Here is a 20,908-nt window from a genome sequence, read left to right as displayed (position 1 = left end):
GAGGAGGATGGTGCCATTGTCGCAAACCACCATTCCTGGCTGAAGCTGGTGTGGCGTCAACCACCTCTGAACCTGCCCCTGCAGAGCTGCCAGAATCTCTGCCCCGGTGTGGCTCCTGACCCCTAAGCAGACCAACTCCGCATGGCATCTTTTTGCCTGAGTGCTTGCGTAGCCCCTAGAACACCTATGGAGCACCGCTGGTTCCGAGGACAAATCTGCAAAGGAAGAGGCCATAGAGGAAGAAGAAGAGGAGGGGGTGGAGGAGAGAGGTGTGGCAGAATCACCACTACCAGCATTTTGAAGGCGTGGTGGAGGAACAAGTTTCATCATTACTGCACCCTCTCTTGCATCCTTTCCAGCTTCCAGCAGGGTTACCCAGTGCGCCGTGAAAGAAAGGTAACGTCCCTGTCCATGTCTGCTGGACCATGAGTCAGTGGTACTATGCACCTTACCGCTGACCGCCCTGTCCAACGAGGCCAAGACATTTCCTTCCACATGCCGGTAGAGAGCCGGAATTGCCTTCCAAGAAAAAAATGGCGTTTGGGAACGTGCCACTGAGGTACCGCACATTCCACAAATTCTCGAAAGGGGCAGAGTCTACCAGCTGAAAAAGCAGCAGGAGTGCTAGCAATTTAGCCAAACTAGCATTCAGCCGCTGAGCATGTGGATGGCTGGGACCGAATTTCTTTCGACGGTTTAGCAGCTGGGGTAGGGAAATTTGCCTGCTATAATTGGATTTAGGTGTACCGCTAGCAGATTGCCCACAAGTGCTTGGGATACCTAATTTTACACCTTCATTCCTCTCAGGGCAGGTCTCTGAGAGGACTGAAGGTATAGTAGGTTTGGAGATCCCAGCTGATGAGGAGCAAGGAGAGGTCCACCTTGTTCTTTGGTGTGGGTCTTTTAAGTACTGTTGCCAACAGACTGCATGGGAGCTTGAGATATGTCTGGTCAAGCATATAGTGCCCAAGCAGCTGCTGTTTTGGCCACACTTGATACGCTTCAGACATGTTGCAAACAGCAATGGTGCGATCTGCTGCACATGTCTCAAAAAAGGGCCCACACCAAAGAAGTTTTGAAAAAACGTGCGGAGTCAGCAGTGCCCTGCACATGCGGAGCTCTGCGGTGTGATGCAGTCAATTGGCTGTCCTTAAGCTGGCCCCTGGAGGGCATCGTGCCTCGGTGGAGATGTGCCTCCTCCTCCTCTCTTCTATCAGGCACCCACGTAGAGTCAGTGACCTCATCATCCTCTCCCTCCTTGCCACTGGAGCAAACCTGGCAGTATGCTGCAGCTGGGAGAACATGACTGCCAGTTTCTTTTCCTTCTTGGGCACCCCACCTCTCTGGGCTCACATTACTGCCTTCATCCTCAACCTGGGTACCATCATCGGAGCCTTCAAAACGCTGCGCATCCTCCTGCAGCATGTACCTGACACTGTGGTCGAACAGTTCAGTGGACTCCTGGACATGATGGTGGGTCTAGGAAAGGAGTGACTGATGCCATTGAGCTGATGGAATAAGCTGCTTTGGCAGCTGCATTGGCAGCCAAACTTGTCTTAGCCTGGGTGACAGAGGATGAGGAGGATGAGGACGGCTTTGTGATCCACTCTACCAATTCTTCTGCATGCTGTGGCTCAACACAACCAGCTGTCGAAAAAAAGGACAAGCGTGCCCAACGGCCACGTGCTGAGGATGCACCGTGTCCACGACCAGCACTGTTGGCTGTAGACACAGAGCCTGCTTGCCCTTAGTGGTCTGTGAGTGTCTGCCTTACCTTGGTGGCCTTCCAGACATGCTGTAAAATTGGATTAGCAAAACACCGCCTGAAGTTTACTAGAAAAATTACACCAGGAATGGCCTGCAGCCAGGTATAGGCTTGGCTAGACTAGAATGCAGTGGATATATATGTAGGAGACTGTGTATATATATATATATATATATATATATATATATATATATATATATATATATATATATATATATATATATATATCTTCATGCACTGCAGATCACTGAATCACCTGCCTGCCTGCCTGAAAGTGTCGTTGAGAACGTACACCAGGAATGGCCTGTAGTCAGGTATAGGCTTGGCTAGACTAGAATGCAGTGGATATATATGTAGGAGAGTGTATGTATATTTTATGCACTGCAGATCACTGAATCACCTGCCTGCCTGAAAGTGTATTTGAAAACGTACACCAGGAACTACCTGCAGTCAGATATAGGCTTGGCTAGACTAGAATGCAGTCAATATATATATATATGTTGGAGACTGTATAAATTTTTTTTTTTTTTCTCAAACAAAAGGTTTTATTGAAATTGAATAAGTGTATACAGTTCCAGAGCGCATACAGCAGTTTACAGAATATAAGTCACATCTTACATATGCAATAGGATAGAAAAAAAAAGGGCACAAAAAAAAAAAAAAAAAAGGGGGCATATAATCCTTTACATCGAAAGCAAAGAAAAGGAAAAAGAAAAAAAAAAGGGGAAAAAAACCTCTCATCAGATAGAGCCATCTGTGGGCAATCCACGCTCCTTCAATGGATACTTTACTTATCATCTCCTACCGTGCTGGCTAGTTATGTAGTGCACATCATACATCCTATGTGTATTGAAGCTAAGAAGGACCATCTTTAGAATAAACGATCAAACACTAAATCCACTGGCGCTAGGCCTGGTACATCCAACCATTGAGCCCATAGTTTCTCATATTTTTGTGAAGCTCCCCTATGCTGGTATATAATTTTTTCCATACGGATTGTGGCCCCCATTTGTGTAATCCATTCTTGCACCGTGGGAGGACTCGTGGATTTCCAGTGCCTGAGGATAAGCAGGCGGGCCTGAAACAAGGCCCTTCTAATAGCCTGCCTAAGGATATCCTCAGTCAGTAGGTCATCCACAATCCCCAGCACACATGGTTTGGGGTCCAAAGGTATCACTATTTGAAAAACTCTATTAATGGTGTTAATGACCTCGCTCCAATAGAGGTGCAATTTTGGGCATCTCCACAGGAGATGTATGAGATCTCCATGATCTCTGGAGCATCTGGTGCAGGTAGAATCAGTGCCCAGTCCCAAACAGACCAATCTAGCCGGCGTGTAATGTACTCTGGAGATAATATAAAGCTGTGAGAGCTTTTGAGCAGCATTTAACGAACACGTGGGAACTGCCTGCAAGGCTTCCTCCCATTGTTCCTCCTCAAAAGAGCCAACATCCCGTTCCCAGTAGGATACGACTCTCATAGGCGCGTCCCCTAGGAAAAGGTTCAGAAGCATGGTATAGCAGTCAGATATAAATCCTCTATAAGTGGTTATGGCAAGTAGGTGGTTGAAAATGGGGGTGGGTTGCAGGTTCCAAATGTCAGAACCCCTCTGTGCATCTATCGCATGTTTACGTTGTCTGTAATAGAAGAGCATAGAGCCCGGCAATTGAAAAGCCTCCCTGAGCTCCGAGAAGGGTCTCAATTTACCGTCTCTAAGTATGTGGACTATGCGGGACACCCCGTATTGTTGCCATTTAAAGCCATAAGGTATTTTAGCTATTTCTAAATAGTGATTGTTTTCCCAGATGGGGCTATACTTGGTGAAACCCTCCACCCTCTGCAGCATCCTGACCTTGTTCCAGATTTTCTGCATAAGTGCGTAGGTTGGGAAGAGCTTATTGGATTTGTTATATTGTAGGGCCTCTAAACCATCCACTATCTCTCTCTTGGAAGTGAACCGGAGTATTTGGGCCGAAGGGTCTCTCAGGTTCATCTCCAAGTCCTCCCCGGGTCTTATGACTCTAGCAATGTGTTGTAGCTGGGAGGCCAAATAATAAACCCAGGGATTAGGCAATGCTAAGCCTCCATTGTCTTTAGGACGTTGTAGCTGCTCAAGTTTAATTCTAGGGGGTTTTGAAAGCCATATAAATGAACGGAAAAGGGAGTTGATGATTCTAAATTTTTTCAGAGTAATAACCATTGGAGAGTTGTGGAGCACGTAAAGTAGTTGTGGCATGAGGATCATCTTAATTAGGTTGATTCTGCCTACTTGGGACAGTTTTAATTTACTCCACACTTTGACCCGATCATGACATCTATTAATCAAGGGGGTTAGGTTAAGATTAACATAGTCCAATATACGGGCTGTAATCTGTATACCCAGATATTTAAAGGATGTCGAGACTGGGATGTCCTGCATATTTTGTTGGGTTGGGGGCGGTTCACGGTCTAGCAGTAGTAGAGAGGACTTGGTCCAGTTAATAACTAGGCCTGAGTACTTCCCGAACTGTCTAATTACTCTCATTGCTTCTGTCAGTGAGTTAGATGTATCACCAAGCAGCAGCATGGTGTCATCTGCATACATGATGACCTTCTCCTGAATGTCTCCGTATCTAAAACCCTGTATCAAGGGATTAGCTCGTACCGTAGCCGCTAGGGGCTCAATGGCCATGGCAAACAGGAGGGGAGACAGGGGGCACCCCTGTCTCGTACCCCTGTATAGTTTAAAGGGTGATGAAATCCTTCCTCCTTCTCTAATGGCTGCTATAGGAGACGAATAGAGTAGTTGCACCCACTTAATAAAGCCCTCCCCAATTCCAAATTTTCGCATCACTGCCCATAGATAGTCCCACTCGACGCTAATAAACGCCTTGTGGGCGTCCAGTGACAGCAACGCTCTATCTCCCCTATTGTCTGCCTGGGATTGGATATTAAGGAAGAGTCTGCGGAGGTTTATCGCAGTCGACTTTTGGGGCATAAACCCGGATTGACCCGAGTGGATTATACTGGATATGACTTTATTCATGCGGATTGCCAATGCTTTAGCTAATATCTTTACATCAGTTTGTAAAAGAGATATAGGGCGGTATGACCCCGGGTCGAGAGGGTCCTTATTGGGTTTTAGTATCAAAACTATATTTGCTCTAGTCATTGATTGAGGGAGGCTGCCACTCTGTTTCGCTGCATTAAATACCTGCAATAGGCGTGGAAGTATATGTTCGCCATATTGTTTGTATACCTCGATGGGTAGTCCATCGTCACCCGGAGCCTTGGAATTGGGGAACAGACTGGTCGCCATCTGCAGCTCCTCAACGGTCAAAGGGGCGTCAAGTTCCATTTTAGCTGCCATTTGTAGGCTGGGGAGCTGGATATTGTCTAGATATTCAGATAAGGAGTCTAGGGTATATGTTTTTTTAGATTCGTAGAGGGAGGAATAGAATTCTACCAATTCTGCTAAGATTTGGTCCGGGGCATTGGTTAGCCCGCCAAGGTGCGTACGTAAGGCCCCAATAGAGGGGGAGGTCTGATGGGCATGGGCAATGGTTGCTAACAGGCGTCCAGTGTGCTCACCCTCTTCATAAAATGCTGCTTTATGAAAAAATCTCTTCCTCTCTGCAGTAGATGTCGTGATTTTATACAACGCATCTTGTGCCGAGAGCCACGCCTCTTTGTTACTTTGGGTCGGATCTGTGGTAAATTTATTCTCCAGATCCTTTGCCATGTTTTCAATTCCCTCCCTCTGAGCATGTGTCTTTCTTTTAACAGCTTGAATTTCAGTTATGAAAAGGTCTCTCAGGACAGCCTTAAAGGCTTCCCAGTTCACAGGCCACCGTTCGTCAGCCGCATGTAGGCGCCAGAAGTCTGTTATATGAGATTCTATTTGCTCATGGGAAGGGAAGAGACTCAACCAAAAAGCGTTCATTTTCCATGGGGCTTTTGCCACCGTACAAGGGGGGCGTACCTCCAAAGTCGCTATCAATGGGGAGTGATCCGACACACTCCTGTCACACATAAGTCACCCCAGAAATGTGTCGTTCAGCCGCACTGGAGCATAGGCACAAATCTATCCTTGATAGTGATGAATAGCTTTTTGAGAAACAAGAAAACTGTTTTACTCCCGAGTTTTTGGCTCTCCAGGGGTCTTTCCATCCTACTTCCTCAATAAATTTCCTAAGAGCCGTGCGGTGTACCCCCTTCCCTCCCACCATAGGCGGATGCTTATCTAGTACCGAGTCCGTATAATTGTTGAAGTCCCCGAAGACATATAGTGGTGTCTCCGGATACTTCATTTGGAACGTCACCAGGGTCCTCAATAACAGATTATTATACGGAGGGGGTACATATACAAATGCTGATATACATTTAAAGGTAAACAATTTACAACATAAAAAAACATATCTCCCCTCGGCTTCAAGCTCAGAATCTAACTCTACATAATCTATGGAGCCGTGTATCAGTACACTCACACCCCGAGAGTACGAGGTGTGAGTAGAGTGATATGCCCTACCCACCCATCTGAAGTTAATGCATGACAGAGAGTCGGCAGTGAGGTGGGTCTCTTGTAAGGCACATATAGCCGGGAGACGTTTCCTTAATAAAGATGACACCATCGTCCGCTTTAGGGGATCTTGCAGGCCCCGAACATTCCAAGAAAGGACAGTTACTGTCGTCATTTTTGGTTGACTAGTTGGTAGTTAACAGGGAAAAACCATATATTGCCCCTCTGCCTCCCATCCATGGGGGGGGGGACCATCATGTCATACCCTGTAGGTGCTAACAAGTGACGAATCTGCCAGTGTAAAAAAAGGAAAGTTGCGGCTCTATCCAAAAACCATGATACCTCGATCGCTCTGGAACAAACTTGTGTGTAGGAGTACCTTAGAACGCACAACGGTGCGTAAACCGAACAAAAGTGCCTCTTCTGACATGAATTATTCATCAATATGCACTTGTTGCATTGAAGGGCAACTATTTCTTGTAATCCACGACACCGGTGTGTCAACTGATATAACAAAACTCTGTGGGACAACCGGTCCCTCCAACCCCTTGCGGGGTTCTGAACAACAATGACATATTTGTTGGTACTTGCTATGAAGTACATTGCCATGATTCATCTCATCATCGAACTCGCATTTTTGTATGGAATGAATCGATATATGTTTCCGGCACTACCCTCATCCGAGGGGAAGAGAAAAGGAAAGACTCCTGGGCCTTTGTTAGGGATGTCAATCTATCTCCGCTTCTGGTCCCCTATCCTGACGGAGCTCATTTTCATTAGCGTCTAGCCAGTCTGCGGCCTCCGCCGGATGCTCAAAGAAGTGTGCTCTGCCCCTTAGTGTAACTCTGAGTTTCGCAGGATAAAGCATTGCATAAGAGGCTTGTACTCTCTGCAGGCGTTTTTTAATTTCCGAGAACCGCGCACGATTCTTCTGGACTGCAGCCGAGAAATCTGGGTAGAATGAAATCCGCGTGCCATTGTACTGGATATTTTTCTTTTCTCTGGCTAATTTCAGGATAATTTCCCTGTCTCTATAATTCAAGAGTCGGGCCAGTATTGGGCGGGGGGGGTTTCCTGGCGGGAGAGGTCTGGTGGGTATTCTGTGAGCTCTTTCCACCGCATACAAATGAGTGAGAGCCTCCTTGCCGAATAGTTCAGCCATCCATTGTTCTATGAATTGCGTGGGGTCACGGCCCTCCACCTTCTCCGGTAAGCCCACTATGCGCACGTTATTGCGCCTGAGACGGTTTTCAAAATCCTCAGCGCGAGTATCCGTAGCTCTTGCTAGGCGTGTGGTGGATTGGGATTCTCTAATCAGTGTAGGAAGTTTATCTTCAAGCTCACTTATTCTGCTTTCTGCTGCAGTGGTACGCTCTCGGATTTTCTGGATATCTTGTCTGATGAGACTAACCTCCTCCTTAAGGCCACCAAATCGTACTTGTAGATTGTTTACAGAGGCTGTACATTTATTAACTGCTTTTAAAATGTCTGCCAGGCTGTTCACTCCCCTCCTCCTCCTCATGTTCCTCAAGCTCATCAGCTATAGCGTCACTGACCTCTCCCTGTGTCAACATGGCCCCTGCTCCCTGTTCTCTTACACATTCTTCCTCCTCAGTGTCATTAAAGTCAGGGCATTCACTTAGTGACTGTGCTGCAGCCAGGCCTGATTTTTCAGACAGTTTTTGAGCATAGTACCTCATATCCTTAGGGTGATCAGCGGAGCCATCCTTAGAGCCTTTCTGCTGCTTGTGCTGTCCCTCCTTCAGCTTGTCACGTTTCTGTGTGGACGGCGGAGCGGCGCCATTTTGAGGATCCATCCTGGAGCCTTCTCCTTTCTGTCCTCGGGTCATCATGCCCTCCTAATACACCGGAGCGGGCGCGGAGTGTGCAGGGGGGTCTCCCCGTTCGATCAAGCCGAAAACGGGGGTGATAGAGTGCCGGTAACCGGATCAAATCAGGATCACTGCGGGAGCTCTGTGACTAGACGTCTGCTCACATGCCGCGCTGGCCACGCCCCCTCGACTGTATAAATATTTAATGCACTGCGGATCACTGAATCACTTGCCTGCCTGCCTTAAAGTGTATTTGAAAACGTACACCAGCAATGGCCTGCAGTCAGATATAGGCTTGGCTAGACTGGAATGCAGTGGATATATATGTTGGAGACTGTATATATATTTAATGCACTGCAGATCACTGAATCACTTGCCTGCCTGCCTGCCTGCCTGAAAGTGTATTTGAAGACGTACACCAGCAATGGCCTGCAGTGAGATATAGGCTTGGCTAGACTGGAATGTAGTGGATATATATATATGTAGGACACTGTATATATATAATTTATGTAATGCAGATCACTGAATCACCTGCCTGCCTGAAAGTGTATTTTAAAACGTACACCAGGAACTACCTGCAGTCAGATATAGCCTTGGCTAGACTAGAATGCAGTGGATATATATATATATATATATATATATATATATATATATATATATATATATATAGAGAGAGAGAGAGAGAGAGACTGTATATATATGTAATGCACGGCAGATCACTAAATCACTTGCCTGCCTGCCTGAAAGTGTATTTGAAAACGTACACCAGCAATGGCCTGCAGTCAGATATAAACTTGGCTAGACTGGAATGCAGTGGATATATATATGTAGGAGACTGTATATATATTTTATGCACTGCAGATCACTGAATCACCTGCCTGCCTGCCTGAAAGTGGATTTGAAAATGTACACCAGAAACTACCTGCAGTCAGATATAGGCTTGCCTAGACTAGAATGCAGTGGATGTATATATGTAGGAGACTGTATATACAGTATCTCACAAAAGTGAGTGCACCCCTCACATTTTTGTAAATATTTTATTATATCTTTTTGTGTGACAACACTGAAGACATGACACTTTGCTACAATGTAAAGTAGTGAGTGTACAGCTTGTATAACAGTGTAAATTTGCTGTCCCTTCAAAATAAGCAACACACAGCCATTAATGTCTAAACCGCTGGCAACAAAAGTTAGTACACCCCTAAGTGAAAATGTCAAAATTGGGCCCAAAGTGTCAATATTTTGTGTGGCCACTATTATTTTCCAGCACTGCCTTAACCCTCTTGGCCATGGAGTTCACCAGAGCTTCACAAGTTGCCACTGGAGTCCTCTTACACTCCTCCATGACGACATCACGGAGCTGGTGGATGTTAGAGACCCTGTGCTCCTCCACCTTCCATTTGAGGATGCCCCACAGATGCTCAAAGTGGGGTAAGGTCTGGAGACATGCTTGGCCAGTCCATCACCTTTATCCTCAGCTTCTTTAGCAAGGCAGTGGTCTTCTTGGAGGTGTATTTGGGGTCATTATCATGTTGGAACACTGCCCTGCAGCCCAGTCTCCGAAGGGAGGGGATCATGCTCTGCTTCAGTATGTCACAGTAAATGTTGACATTCATGGATCCCTCAATGAACTGTAGCTCCCCATTGCTGGCAGCGCTCAAGCAGCCCGAGACCATGACACTCCCACCACCATGCTTGACTGTAGGCAAGACACACTTGTCTTTGTACTCCTCACCTGGTTGCTGCCACACACGCTTGACACCATCTGAACCAAATAAGTTTATCTTGATCTCATCAGACCACAGGATATGGTTCCAGTGGTCTGCTTGTCTGTTTGTGGGCTTTCTTGTGCATCATCTTTAGTAAAGGCTTCCTTCTGAGATGACAGCCATGCAGACCAATTTGATGCAGTGTGCGGCGTATGGTCTGAGCACTGACGGGCTGACCCCCCACCCCTTCAACCTCTGCAGCAACGCTGGCAGCACTCATACGTCTATTTCCCAAAGACAACCTCTGTATATGAAGCTGAGCGTGTGCACTCAACTTCTTTGGTCGACCATGGTGAGGCCTGTTCTGAGTGGAACCTGTCCTGTTAAACCACTGTATGAACTTGGCCACCCTGCTGCAGCTCAGTTTCAGGGTCTTGGCAATATTCTTATAGCCTAGGACATCTTTATGTAGAGCACCAATTCTTTTTTTCCAGATCCTTTAGAGAGTTTTTTGCCATGAGGTGCTATGTTGAACTTCCAGTAACCAGTAAGAGAGTGAGAGCGATAATACCAAATTTAACACATCTGCTCCCCATTCACACCTGAGACCTTGTAACACTAACGAGTCACATGACACCGGGGCGGGAAAATGGCTAATATGTATTCTGCTACATATTTTTGGTAAAAAAAATCCCAGGAAGCGTAAATTGATGGGTTTGCTCAAAAGTTATCACGTCTACAAACTATGGGACATTTTTATGGCATTTTTATTTTTATTGTTACTAGTAATGGCGACGATCAGAGATTTTTAGCGGGACTGCGACATTGCGGCAGACATATTGGACACTAAGTGACACTTTTTGGGGACCAGTGACACTAATACAGTGATCAGTGCTAAAAAAAAATACACTCTCACCGTACTAATGACACTGGCAGGGAAGGGGTTAACATCAGGGACGATGAAAGGGTTAAATGTGCTCCTAGGGAGTGATTTCTAACTGTGTGGGGGATGGCTTAACTTGAGGAAAACAGATCCGTGTTTCTGCTTAGCAGAAACACAAGATCTACATTTTCCTCAGTGAAAGAACAACGGTCTGCCTTGTTTACATAGGCAGACCACCATTCTGCCTCTCCTGTCAACGATCGGCGGGTCCTGGCGGACTTTGCGTCCAATCATAGCGGGAGCGGGTCGCCGGAGGCACGCATGTGTGCCCCAGACCAGGAAAAAGAGACAATGTACAGGTACGTTGTTTCGCACAGCCGGGCCAACATGCCGCAGTAAATGTGCGGTGAGCAGTCCGGAAGCGGTTCATTTTTGTGATTAAACTTGCATTGTGCAAAAAAGTACCAAGTGCTGTAAACATAAATTCAGGTGCAGTCCGTGCTCCCCTTATGTGTGCCCGGTCACTCATCAGCTGCTCTGGACCCCCATAATCGGAGTCATTTGCACCTATGTTAGTATCTCCAATCGCTGGGCTTTGTAGTCCTACTACGTGGGTCCTTGGTTGTAGCCAAATGTGTACTCATGTGCAGCAATAGAATGCCAGAGAAGAGAATATAGCATAATTCTGTTTTATTTTTAAAATCCAAGCATAAAATAGAATCCACTCACATGGTAAAAATCATTATAAACCAGAAACCAGAAGTAAACAACTTACATCTTACCCGCCAGATCTGACATCACCATCCGCGGTCAACTGACGCGCTTCGTCCCTCCCACGGGGCGTTATCAAAGGTGTTGGTTAAAGTGACCAGACTTTATTTTCAAACGATAAAGACTATTTGCATGAGGATTGAACAAAACAGTCCATCAATCTCTGGAACAAAGCAAACTTTCAGCCTCCAGCATACACTTGTCCCTTAACAGGGTTTCAAGTCCTCACTTGCTCCAGGGACCAAAAAAAGTCACAGCAGCTTTGCAGTGTCTAAGGAACCAAGCAGCACACAGCTCTCTCTCTCAGAAATCAATAAATGAATCCTTCCATGCTATGTTTGAAATAACAACCCCACTGTGCAAATCGAATATAGCAGCTGTATTCTCATAACCCGAATCAAAGTGTCAACATGTCTATAAAAGTGAGAAATATAAATCTCCCACAAATACAATGCTCAAATGAAACAAATGAAACAATGTTGCAAAACATATAATACAAAATAGCAAAATGAAGTGCTACAAAAAAAGCAGTGTTGTCAATTGTGCTTCACCACTAATGTGCCTAGATTAAATAACATCCAAGAGTCTCATCCAAAATATTTGTGTGATAAAAACATTTTAAAAAATGGTGAAAAAAAAATAGAATTTCAATGTAATGAATGTAATTCCAAGAGGCACCCAGTGAATCTTCAGATAATGGTGACTTCATCTTCTTCCCCCAATATTTGGACTCTCACTCACGAAAAATATTTGCCTATCTCATTAATGATTAGACTGACAGGGCTTGGATCTCCTTCTTCTAATTAAGGCAATCCGAAAGCTTCTAAAACGGCAGCAATCCTCCACAGTCTGTTTCTTTCATAGCTCCAAAAAGACCCCGCACAATTGCTCTCTATGAACCCTCAATCTTGCACTATTAAACAGGATCTATTCATAGAAATCCTCCTTACTATACTTTAAATGATTCATAAAAAACTAATTTGTTTCAATATCCAATTATGATGAACTGTATGTAATGTATATAATAATGTTAAATGGCACATGAATTCATATAATAATCTATAATCTTCACATTCCTCTAAAATGTAATACAATCCTGGCATAACACAAATATCACCTACTAAAAATTTATATAAAATACACATTAATAAAGATAAAATATATATGTAAAAATAGCCTAAAACACACCCCTTCTAATCAATAACATTCCTAAAGATCAAACTAAAAAAAAAAAAAAATCTGTAAAAATGTATATAAAAATGAAACATTCAAAATTCCCCCACAAATTATATTGTAAACCACAGGGTAATATTTCAAAAAGGGGGTGATATTAAAAATCCAATGGCAGCCGAAAAATATATATTTTGGGCGTGGCTTAACTATCACTAATACAATAGTTAATATCCAGTTCTACATTCAGGCCTTCGGGTCATAAAGCTTCCATATTATAAATTCATTTAGTTTCTTTCTGTGAAATAGATCTCACTCTGTTAACAACTTTCCAAGGGTCTAACTGCCTCTATACCCCAAAATTGTAGAAACCTTGGGTCTCTGTTTGAACCTCCCTATAGTGCAAAGACACACTATATATAACCTATTTCAATATTATAGATATGCTCTAAGATCAGTTTATTCCAAGGTCTTTTAGTTCTTTCTATATATTGAAGACCGCATGGCCATTCTAAAGCGTAAAACACATATGTCAAAGGAAATGAAATACCTAATGTCATAAACCCTACCTGTCTGTGTAGATGAAAAGGATTTCAGCCTCTACACTTTTCACAGACAAACAAACCAATTGTATCCAGAAAGGTAAATGTCCTTTTGGGTGAATCCAAAGCTGGGAGCTTTTCTGTAAATCAATTTTGGTGTTGCGGTTAATAGTGGGCCTAAAACCAAATCATTCACCAGGACGTTGCAGTGCTCTTCAACCTGTTCCCATCCCGCGTATAGTCAAATGACGGCCGCAAGGTGTCTCTCTTATCCTGGGCGGCCGTCATATGACATCCTCGGCTTCCCGGCCGCTAGGGGGCACGCGCCATAAATCTGTCCCCTATTTTGTAGGTGCTATAACGTTTGCTCAAACCAATCAATATACGCTTATTGTGATTTTTTTTTAACAAAAAATATGTAGAAGAATACATAACGCCCTAAACTGAAGAAAAAAAAAGTTTTTTTTTTTAAATTGGGATATTTATTATAGTAAAAAGTAAAAAATATTGTTTTTTTTTTTTCAAAATTGTCAGGCTTTTTTATTTATAGCTCAAAAATTAAAAACCGCAGAGGTGATCAAATACCACCAAAAGAAAGCTCTATTTGTGGGAAAAATTATTAAAATGTCATATGGGTACAGTGTTGTATGACCGCGCAATTGTCATTCAAAGCGTGACAGTGCTGAAAGCTGAAAATTGGCCTGGGCAGGAAGGGGGTGAAAATGCCCTGTATTGAAGTGGTTAAAAATCCTCTCTATCACCTTATATTGGCCATTAAATCAGGTAATAAAACTCCACTGATGCACATTATCAATAGGGTTTCCTTTCTCCTTAGGTCTCCACTAAATTTCCCTAGGAGCCCTTTATCTACTAACCTATTCTTTAATATTTTCACCTAACTCAAATAATCCCCCACCTCTGTACAATTGCATCTCACCTGCAACATTTAGCTTTTAGTTATATTCCTTGGGCCAAATTGTTAATTCTTACTTCAGCCTCTTCTGTCCTTTCTCTTGTATGTTTATCTTCCAGTGTTTTCTTCTCTAGTAGTGGAGAACTTCTATTACTATTTCTATTATCCCACCTGAAATAAAATTTTCAGAGCCCTCTTTCTGTTTGGGCTGCCATACATATATCTTCTTTTTATTCAAATCCATTAAGTGCTTCTTATGTTCCTTCCCTTTCTTAGACTGGGTGTCTTTATCTTCAGTATTTTCTCCAATCTTTGTAACACATCATTTAAGTCCTTATATTCCGAAGTCTCCCTAAAAAGTTCTGATTTTAACTTATAATTCCGAATCTTAGTTTCTAATAATGCCATTTTCTTTTCATGCTTGAGGATTAATGCCTGCAGCTCTTTCCTCACATTGTTAAAAAACTCTAACCATTCTTTCTCTGATTTCCACATCATTTAGGCCATTTTATGGTGCTACTTCTCATCTTAATCTTCTGGGGATTAACCCTTCCTTGAGATAGCTTTCGATGGTTACAATATCTCACCATGCTTTCACTTTTCTTTCAAGAGTGTGTGCTGTTTCACACACCTCATGGACACTGACTGCTTCCTGTCCTTTGTTGGCCCTCTCTCACAGTCGGGTTAACCCTTAAAGGATCAAGATACCCATAATCAGTGTTAGAAGCTCTTTTACACCCAAAATCTCTCTGAATCTCTGAATTCCAGGACTTAACAATCCTGAGACAAATGTAAATCAGTTTTCCGATTAGGCTGAGTCACCCCAGAACCCCTGCATGGGTGAGAATCCCCGAGTGCTTCAAACTGGGACCACAAACCAAGCAATGTGGACACATATCTCCCATCCAAGAACCACCCCTGGAGTCCTATACAACTTGCACATGTGAAGTATATTACATGGGCACAGCAAAGAGAGAATTTTGGGCACAGCAAAGAGAGAGTTTTGGCATAGAATCGAAAACCATGTCCACACCATTGATTTTGGGGATATGTGTTAACCAATTATGTGACATGAGGCAATACATCTTAATTACCACTCTGCATGTAAAAAATTCACAGTGCTGGATTGAGTTCATGGGGATCCAAGAGGAGAGGACTAGCATTGCAGATTACTGTCTTTAAGGATGCACTGGAAACATTCACTCCGGGCTGCTACATACCCCGGCTTGAAAAAATTCACCAATTTTAAACCTTTCTTTCAAATATGAATATCCTGTGTTACAAAATATACTATTTGACATTGATCCTGTAAACCTAGGTTTGTTGCATTTTTAAATATTTTGAGCTTAAATCATCAATAGATTCCTCACCTGTAACCTGCATTTTGTGCATATTTTATGACTATACATGGCTTTGGCTTTTCACATAAGCAGATATTGACATATGGTTTTGTATGCCCTCTGTCTGTGCACTGTGTCCATTCTGAGCTGTTTTAAGGAAGTAAGCTACCTTATGCACAGAATAGATCCCAGTTTACCTCCCTCTTCCCTTGTTTCTTTGGGGGAAGACATTTGGAGCCTTGAGTCAGAGACCAAGACCAGTGTAGCGTAGTAAGTTTGGCCAGGGCACATGCGTCACATTCAATAGTGTTGCAGTGCCTTTCTGTCAGATTGTCTGAGAGCAACCCCCCCCCCCCCCCCCCCCCGAGAGGAATTCGCTGAGATAAAAGCAACCCAACCCCTTAGAGCATGACAGTCTGAAGAGGACCATGTTGCAAACAAGCACAGTTGCAAGGATGCCAAGATAGGACCCAGTGAAACATGCCAGAATTCAGTCAAACTCCTCAGGAAGGCATATTCCCAAAAGAGCCTTCAGGGGCAGGAGTACACCAGTAGGTAGACAACAGCTCTGACCTATAACGCTCTCTATGACTAACTAATATAGTACACTAGGTGTGTGAAGAGCACTACAAGCCAAGTCCAGTCCCCAAAGGTCACATTACAGGCAGGCTCTATGCCTTCATCAAGGCAGGGTCCAGATACAACCTCCAAGATTTTACTGAGGATCAGCTTATCCGGAAAGCTGCCCTGATAGCTCTGAAGCTAACAAAGAATCTTGATTGAAGTAATAAAAGTTTTGATAAAAACAAAAATTAATGAAAGGGGTTTGTTATTCTCTGAAGAGATATAATGCACATGCATTCTCCAGAACACTAGCAAAAAATTGAAGAATGATGAGAGTTAGAGTGGTTATACCTGGATGACCAATGGCTTTTTTTTGTTTGCTAATTCTCTGATAGTCAGCAGTATAACCCAGCTGTCTCAGAATTCCTTCTGATCCTGCATCCCTTATGAATGATTAAAACATTTTAAGTTTTTGTGTTGTACTGACCTTTACCTCATTTTCAAATAATCAGCAGTATAGTTAGCTATATGTTTAAAACAGTGGGATAAAAAATAGATCCTACTTTGACTTTTTACCAGATATCCCACAAGACACGATTGGAGAAGCCTTTGCCTTCTTAAGCTTTCTGGATCATGCACTGCTGCTCACCAAGGTTTCTTAAGTCTTTGGGGCTTTTTGTTTGCTTTAGCTTGCATCTGATATTAGTATCAGACACTTCTGAAATCATTGCAGGTTAATAGATGCGTTTCACCTGCAGGTGAGCTGTTTCTAAGCTGCTTTTGTGACCCTGGCCTGATAGGGAGAGGAGCAGTTCCAACACAAATAAAAAGCAGTGTACACAGGTCTTTAGGAAGGCTGCAGGAGATGTTTTTCCACCTACAAGACCCATCGTTGTTTGGACAGACAGTTTGCCAAAATATGTGACCGTCGTTATGCCCAATGGGCCATCTTAAGCGGTTGCAAATGCTACCACCTCTGTGCTAGTCAGTACTAAACAAATCTAGGCGGCAGCAGTAAGGTTATTTTTAAAATGTAGCAAGGTGAGAGGAAGTGACCTGTTCTAGTCTGCTGGTAACACAAAGCAAATTGTGTAGTTGGGCATGACATTTTTGGAAAAACATGGTTAATGGAATTTATTCTTTATTACAAACAAAGAGTTGAAGGTTGCAGTCAATTTTCCTGTTCTTCTTGTGCTCATTGCAAAGCTGCCAAAAGTTCTGATTTGCTTCCCATGGTAGTTTCAACGTTATGTAAATAGCACAGGTAAAGCAAAGCTTTGCATGACATGTAAATAGAGAATTTGTTTTACAGAACAGGAGACGAATTTCTAGTTTCCTTTTTATTTAACAAATGTCTCTGATGATTCGGTCAGAGGTCAATTACCCTGTTAGCTGACAACTGCTAGTGTTTAACCCTTAAATAAAAAACAAAGAAGAAAACAAAAAAAAACAACTTAATCCATTTACCTTTTACTGGCTGTGTACAGTAAGCCTTTTGGTTTACATAATCCATGTGGGTTAAATTTTCATATCCCAAGATAAAGAACAAACATGGAAACAAAAAACTACTAACCACACAATCAGCGTGAAAAAAAAAAAAATATGGAAAGGGTTTTCTGACAAGCCTAGGCAAAATGAAAAGTGTAGGCGTTGTCCATGGCAACCAAAGTTCAATTATCTTCTTTTTTTTTTTTTTAAAGCGCTTTGTTTAAATTCAACATGAAATACTAATTTTTGAGTGGTTAAATGCAACATTGATTATACAGAAAGGTTTTTACCTCAATTAAGCTGCACATAAATAGTAATGACGTTATATAAATTAAATCCATTCTGGGTGAAATAATAGGGACATAAGTCCTTGGGTTTAACCACACTTAATGTAGATACTATGGATCTCTTACTGTGTAATGTATGAAATAGGTAGTACATAAGTAGAGATAAGTGTTAAAAATAATATCTTTGAGAAGAGAGGGGAAGGGGAGGGAAGTAAAGAACAGATAAGCAAAGAACAGACAAAGAAAGAAAAGAAAAGGGAAGGGGAAGATGAGAGGAGTAAAAAAGGGAGGTGTCCTATTTCTCTGGCATGTGCAGAACCAGTAGGCGTCCTTTATTTGGGTTACCTTACTAATTTCAGTTTTGAAATGCAAGCCTCTGCCCTGTGGATAAGGTAATTAAAAAAAAAAATGAAATTGATAAAAACATACATCGGATTGGTTGATGAAGATGAGGCAGCCTTGTTTATAGAACATCTCCCACTATTTTTCAAGTTCTATTTTTCCTGCTCATAGCAGCCACTACATATTTAAAAAAAATATACAAGTCATCGTAAAACATTGGCAGTGGTTACTTACCTTTACTGCCCGTTTTGGAGTTTCTGCCATGATGGGAGGAAGGATTCCTTTGTAGAAGCCAAGCAACCTGTTAACAGATAAAGATAAGTTACAACTATTCCAATTTTTATGATTCTGCAATTTGTATTGCAGATATAGCATTGAAACATAAAATAATGTCAGAGGCACCTAGGCTGCCCACATAGGGGCTAGGACTGGCGCATGGAAAACATGGAACGTAAAACACAAACAGAGGAGGGAAGCCTCCTATCTAAATGATCACAGAAAACCTGAGTGCAACATATGTATATTTGGGGTTAACCCCCATAGAGTGCAAGAGTAACCAGGACAGATATGTAATAGCTCAGCATTGAAATAGTCTTGGGCATCCATTGATAACTAAGGAGAGCTAAGGGCCCCAGAAAGAGAGACGAAAATGGTGAGAAAAGTCAAAAGAGGAAAGTAGAGGTAGAGTAAAGGCAAGAAAGGAGAAGAAGGGGACCAGGGATCACCTAGGATATCAGTCAGTCAGCAATATAAGTCTTCCAGACCTTATGATAAATCTTCCTAGTGATAGCTTTTCTAGCATTCACTAGAGTAGACACCACTGGTCCCGAGATGCCACGGTCCTTTAACACCCTGGCTTCAATAGCCATGCCGTCAAATTTAGAGACTGTAAATTGGGGTGGAATATAGGACCTTGAGACAGTAGGTCAGGGCGACGTGAAAGCGCCCATGGCCCATCTATTGTCAGTCTCACAATCTCCGGGAACCAAGGCCTTCTGGGTCAGGCTGGCACCAGAATGACTGGAATCACCTCTCTCCGAATCCTGCGCAACAAATGTGGAAGGAGAGGGATCAGAGGCAAAGCATAAACCAGGGAGTACTGGCTCCATGGAACTATCAGAGCATCTGCTCCAACTGCCAGAGGATCTCTTGTTCAATACACAAACTGCTGTAGCTTGTTGTTGAACCTGGATGCCAGTAGGTCGACCGCTGGCTATCCCCAACTTTGGCAAATTTCCTGGAACACCTCTGGGTGTAGGGACCATTCCCGGGCAGATCTGCTGGTGGCTGAGATAATCTGCCTTCCAGTTCTCTACTCCTGGGATATGGACTGCTGATATTATTGGCACATGTCCCTCTGCCCAGGCTAGTATGTAGTTCACCTCTTTCAGAGCTGAACGACTCCTGGTACCATCTTGGTGGTTTATATAGGCCACTGCCGTGGCATTGTCAGATTGAACCCTGATGGGGCAGTCCTGAAGCTCCACCATCCAGGATCGTAGGGCCAGATGTACTGCCCGTAATTCTAGGACGTTGATGGGCAGGGTCTGCTCTATCCCTGACCATTTCCCCTGGGCTGTGAGCCCGTCTAGGGTCGCTCCCCAGAGTGAGAGACTGGCATCTGCAGTCAGTACTCTCCAAGTTACCGGGAGAAAGGATTTTCCCTTTCACAGGTTGTGATCCTGCAACCACCAGTTTAGGCTTAAGCATACCTGAGGAGATAAGCACATTGGATAATCCGGGGCTTTTCTTCCTCTGTTCCAAGCCAACAATATGTCTTGTTGTAAAGGCCTGGAATGGAACTGGGCATAGGCACTGCCTCGAAGGAGGATACCATCCTCCCTAGAAGACTCATACAGACCCGAATGGAGGGTTGTCTGGAGCCCCTTATCTGACGCACCTGATCCTTCAGGGCACAGATCTTTATGGGTGGCAAGAATACTCTTGCTTGGACCGTGTTTAGAATCAGACCTAAATATTTTAGACTTTAAGCTGGTCTCAAGGCTGACTTTTCGGTATTTATGATCCAGCCTAAGCTTTTCAAATACCTCACTGTGTATATTATGCTCTGTTCTAGAGCCTGTACGGAGTAATCTCTGAGCAGGAGGTCGTCCAGATACCCGAGCACCAGGATCCCTCGGGCCCTTAAAAGACCCAGTACTGGTGCTAGGACCTTTGTGAACACCTGGGGAGCTGTACCAAGCCCGAAAGGTAGAGTCACAAACTGAAAATGACAATCCTCTACTGCAAAACGTAGGAACCTCTGATGTGGGGGGGGAATCTTTTGAATATATTTGTCCAAGTGATCACCGAATAAACGTTCCCCCTGAAATGGGAAACCTGCCAATAACTTTTTACAAGGAAGCTCAGCTGACCAGTTCTTAAGCCATAAAAGTGCGCATATGTACAGACAAGAGAGCCAGAAGAGAAACCTGCTATATTGAATTCTTTAAAGCATCAACAGCAAAACACAGCGCTTGAGAAATATCTGTCTTACTTTCAGGCAGATCATCCTCCTGGTTAGGCCTATCAGGCCATTTGACTTGATCCTTTACAGACTGGCAAATAGCAATTGCTGCAACAGCTGGCTGAATAGCTGAACTGGCTAAAGAAAAAGGAAGCTTTTAATAATAATTCCAATTTCTTGTCAACAGGGTCTTTCAAGCCTTGTGCGTTATCTACCAGACAAGTTAAGTTCTTGTTTAAGGAAGAGACTGCTGCATCTACAGCTGGCATGCTCCATTTTTTAACGAACTTTTCATCCATGGGATATAAAATTGAAAACCTTTTAGGAGGCAAAAAAG

The 20,908-nt window shown here is 43.4% G+C and overlaps 1 protein-coding gene across 3 annotated transcripts in view; it reads right to left on the bottom strand.

Moving 5' to 3' along the window:
* Positions 1-20,908, bottom strand: part of SLC25A21 (solute carrier family 25 member 21) — a 745,004-nt gene that overhangs the window by 203,174 nt on the left and 520,922 nt on the right. For all 3 annotated transcript variants that reach the window (XM_073608915.1, XM_073608914.1, XM_073608916.1), the window contains exon 5: positions 18,339-18,405. In XM_073608915.1, the coding sequence (XP_073465016.1) occupies positions 18,339-18,405 (67 nt within the window). The remainder of the gene's footprint in view (positions 1-18,338; positions 18,406-20,908) is intronic.

The sequence above is a fragment of the Aquarana catesbeiana genome, linkage group LG13 (assembly GCF_042186555.1).
Source record: "Aquarana catesbeiana isolate 2022-GZ linkage group LG13, ASM4218655v1, whole genome shotgun sequence".
NCBI lineage: Eukaryota > Metazoa > Chordata > Amphibia > Anura > Ranidae > Aquarana > Aquarana catesbeiana.
This window is presented reverse-complemented; position numbering and strand designations above follow the sequence as displayed.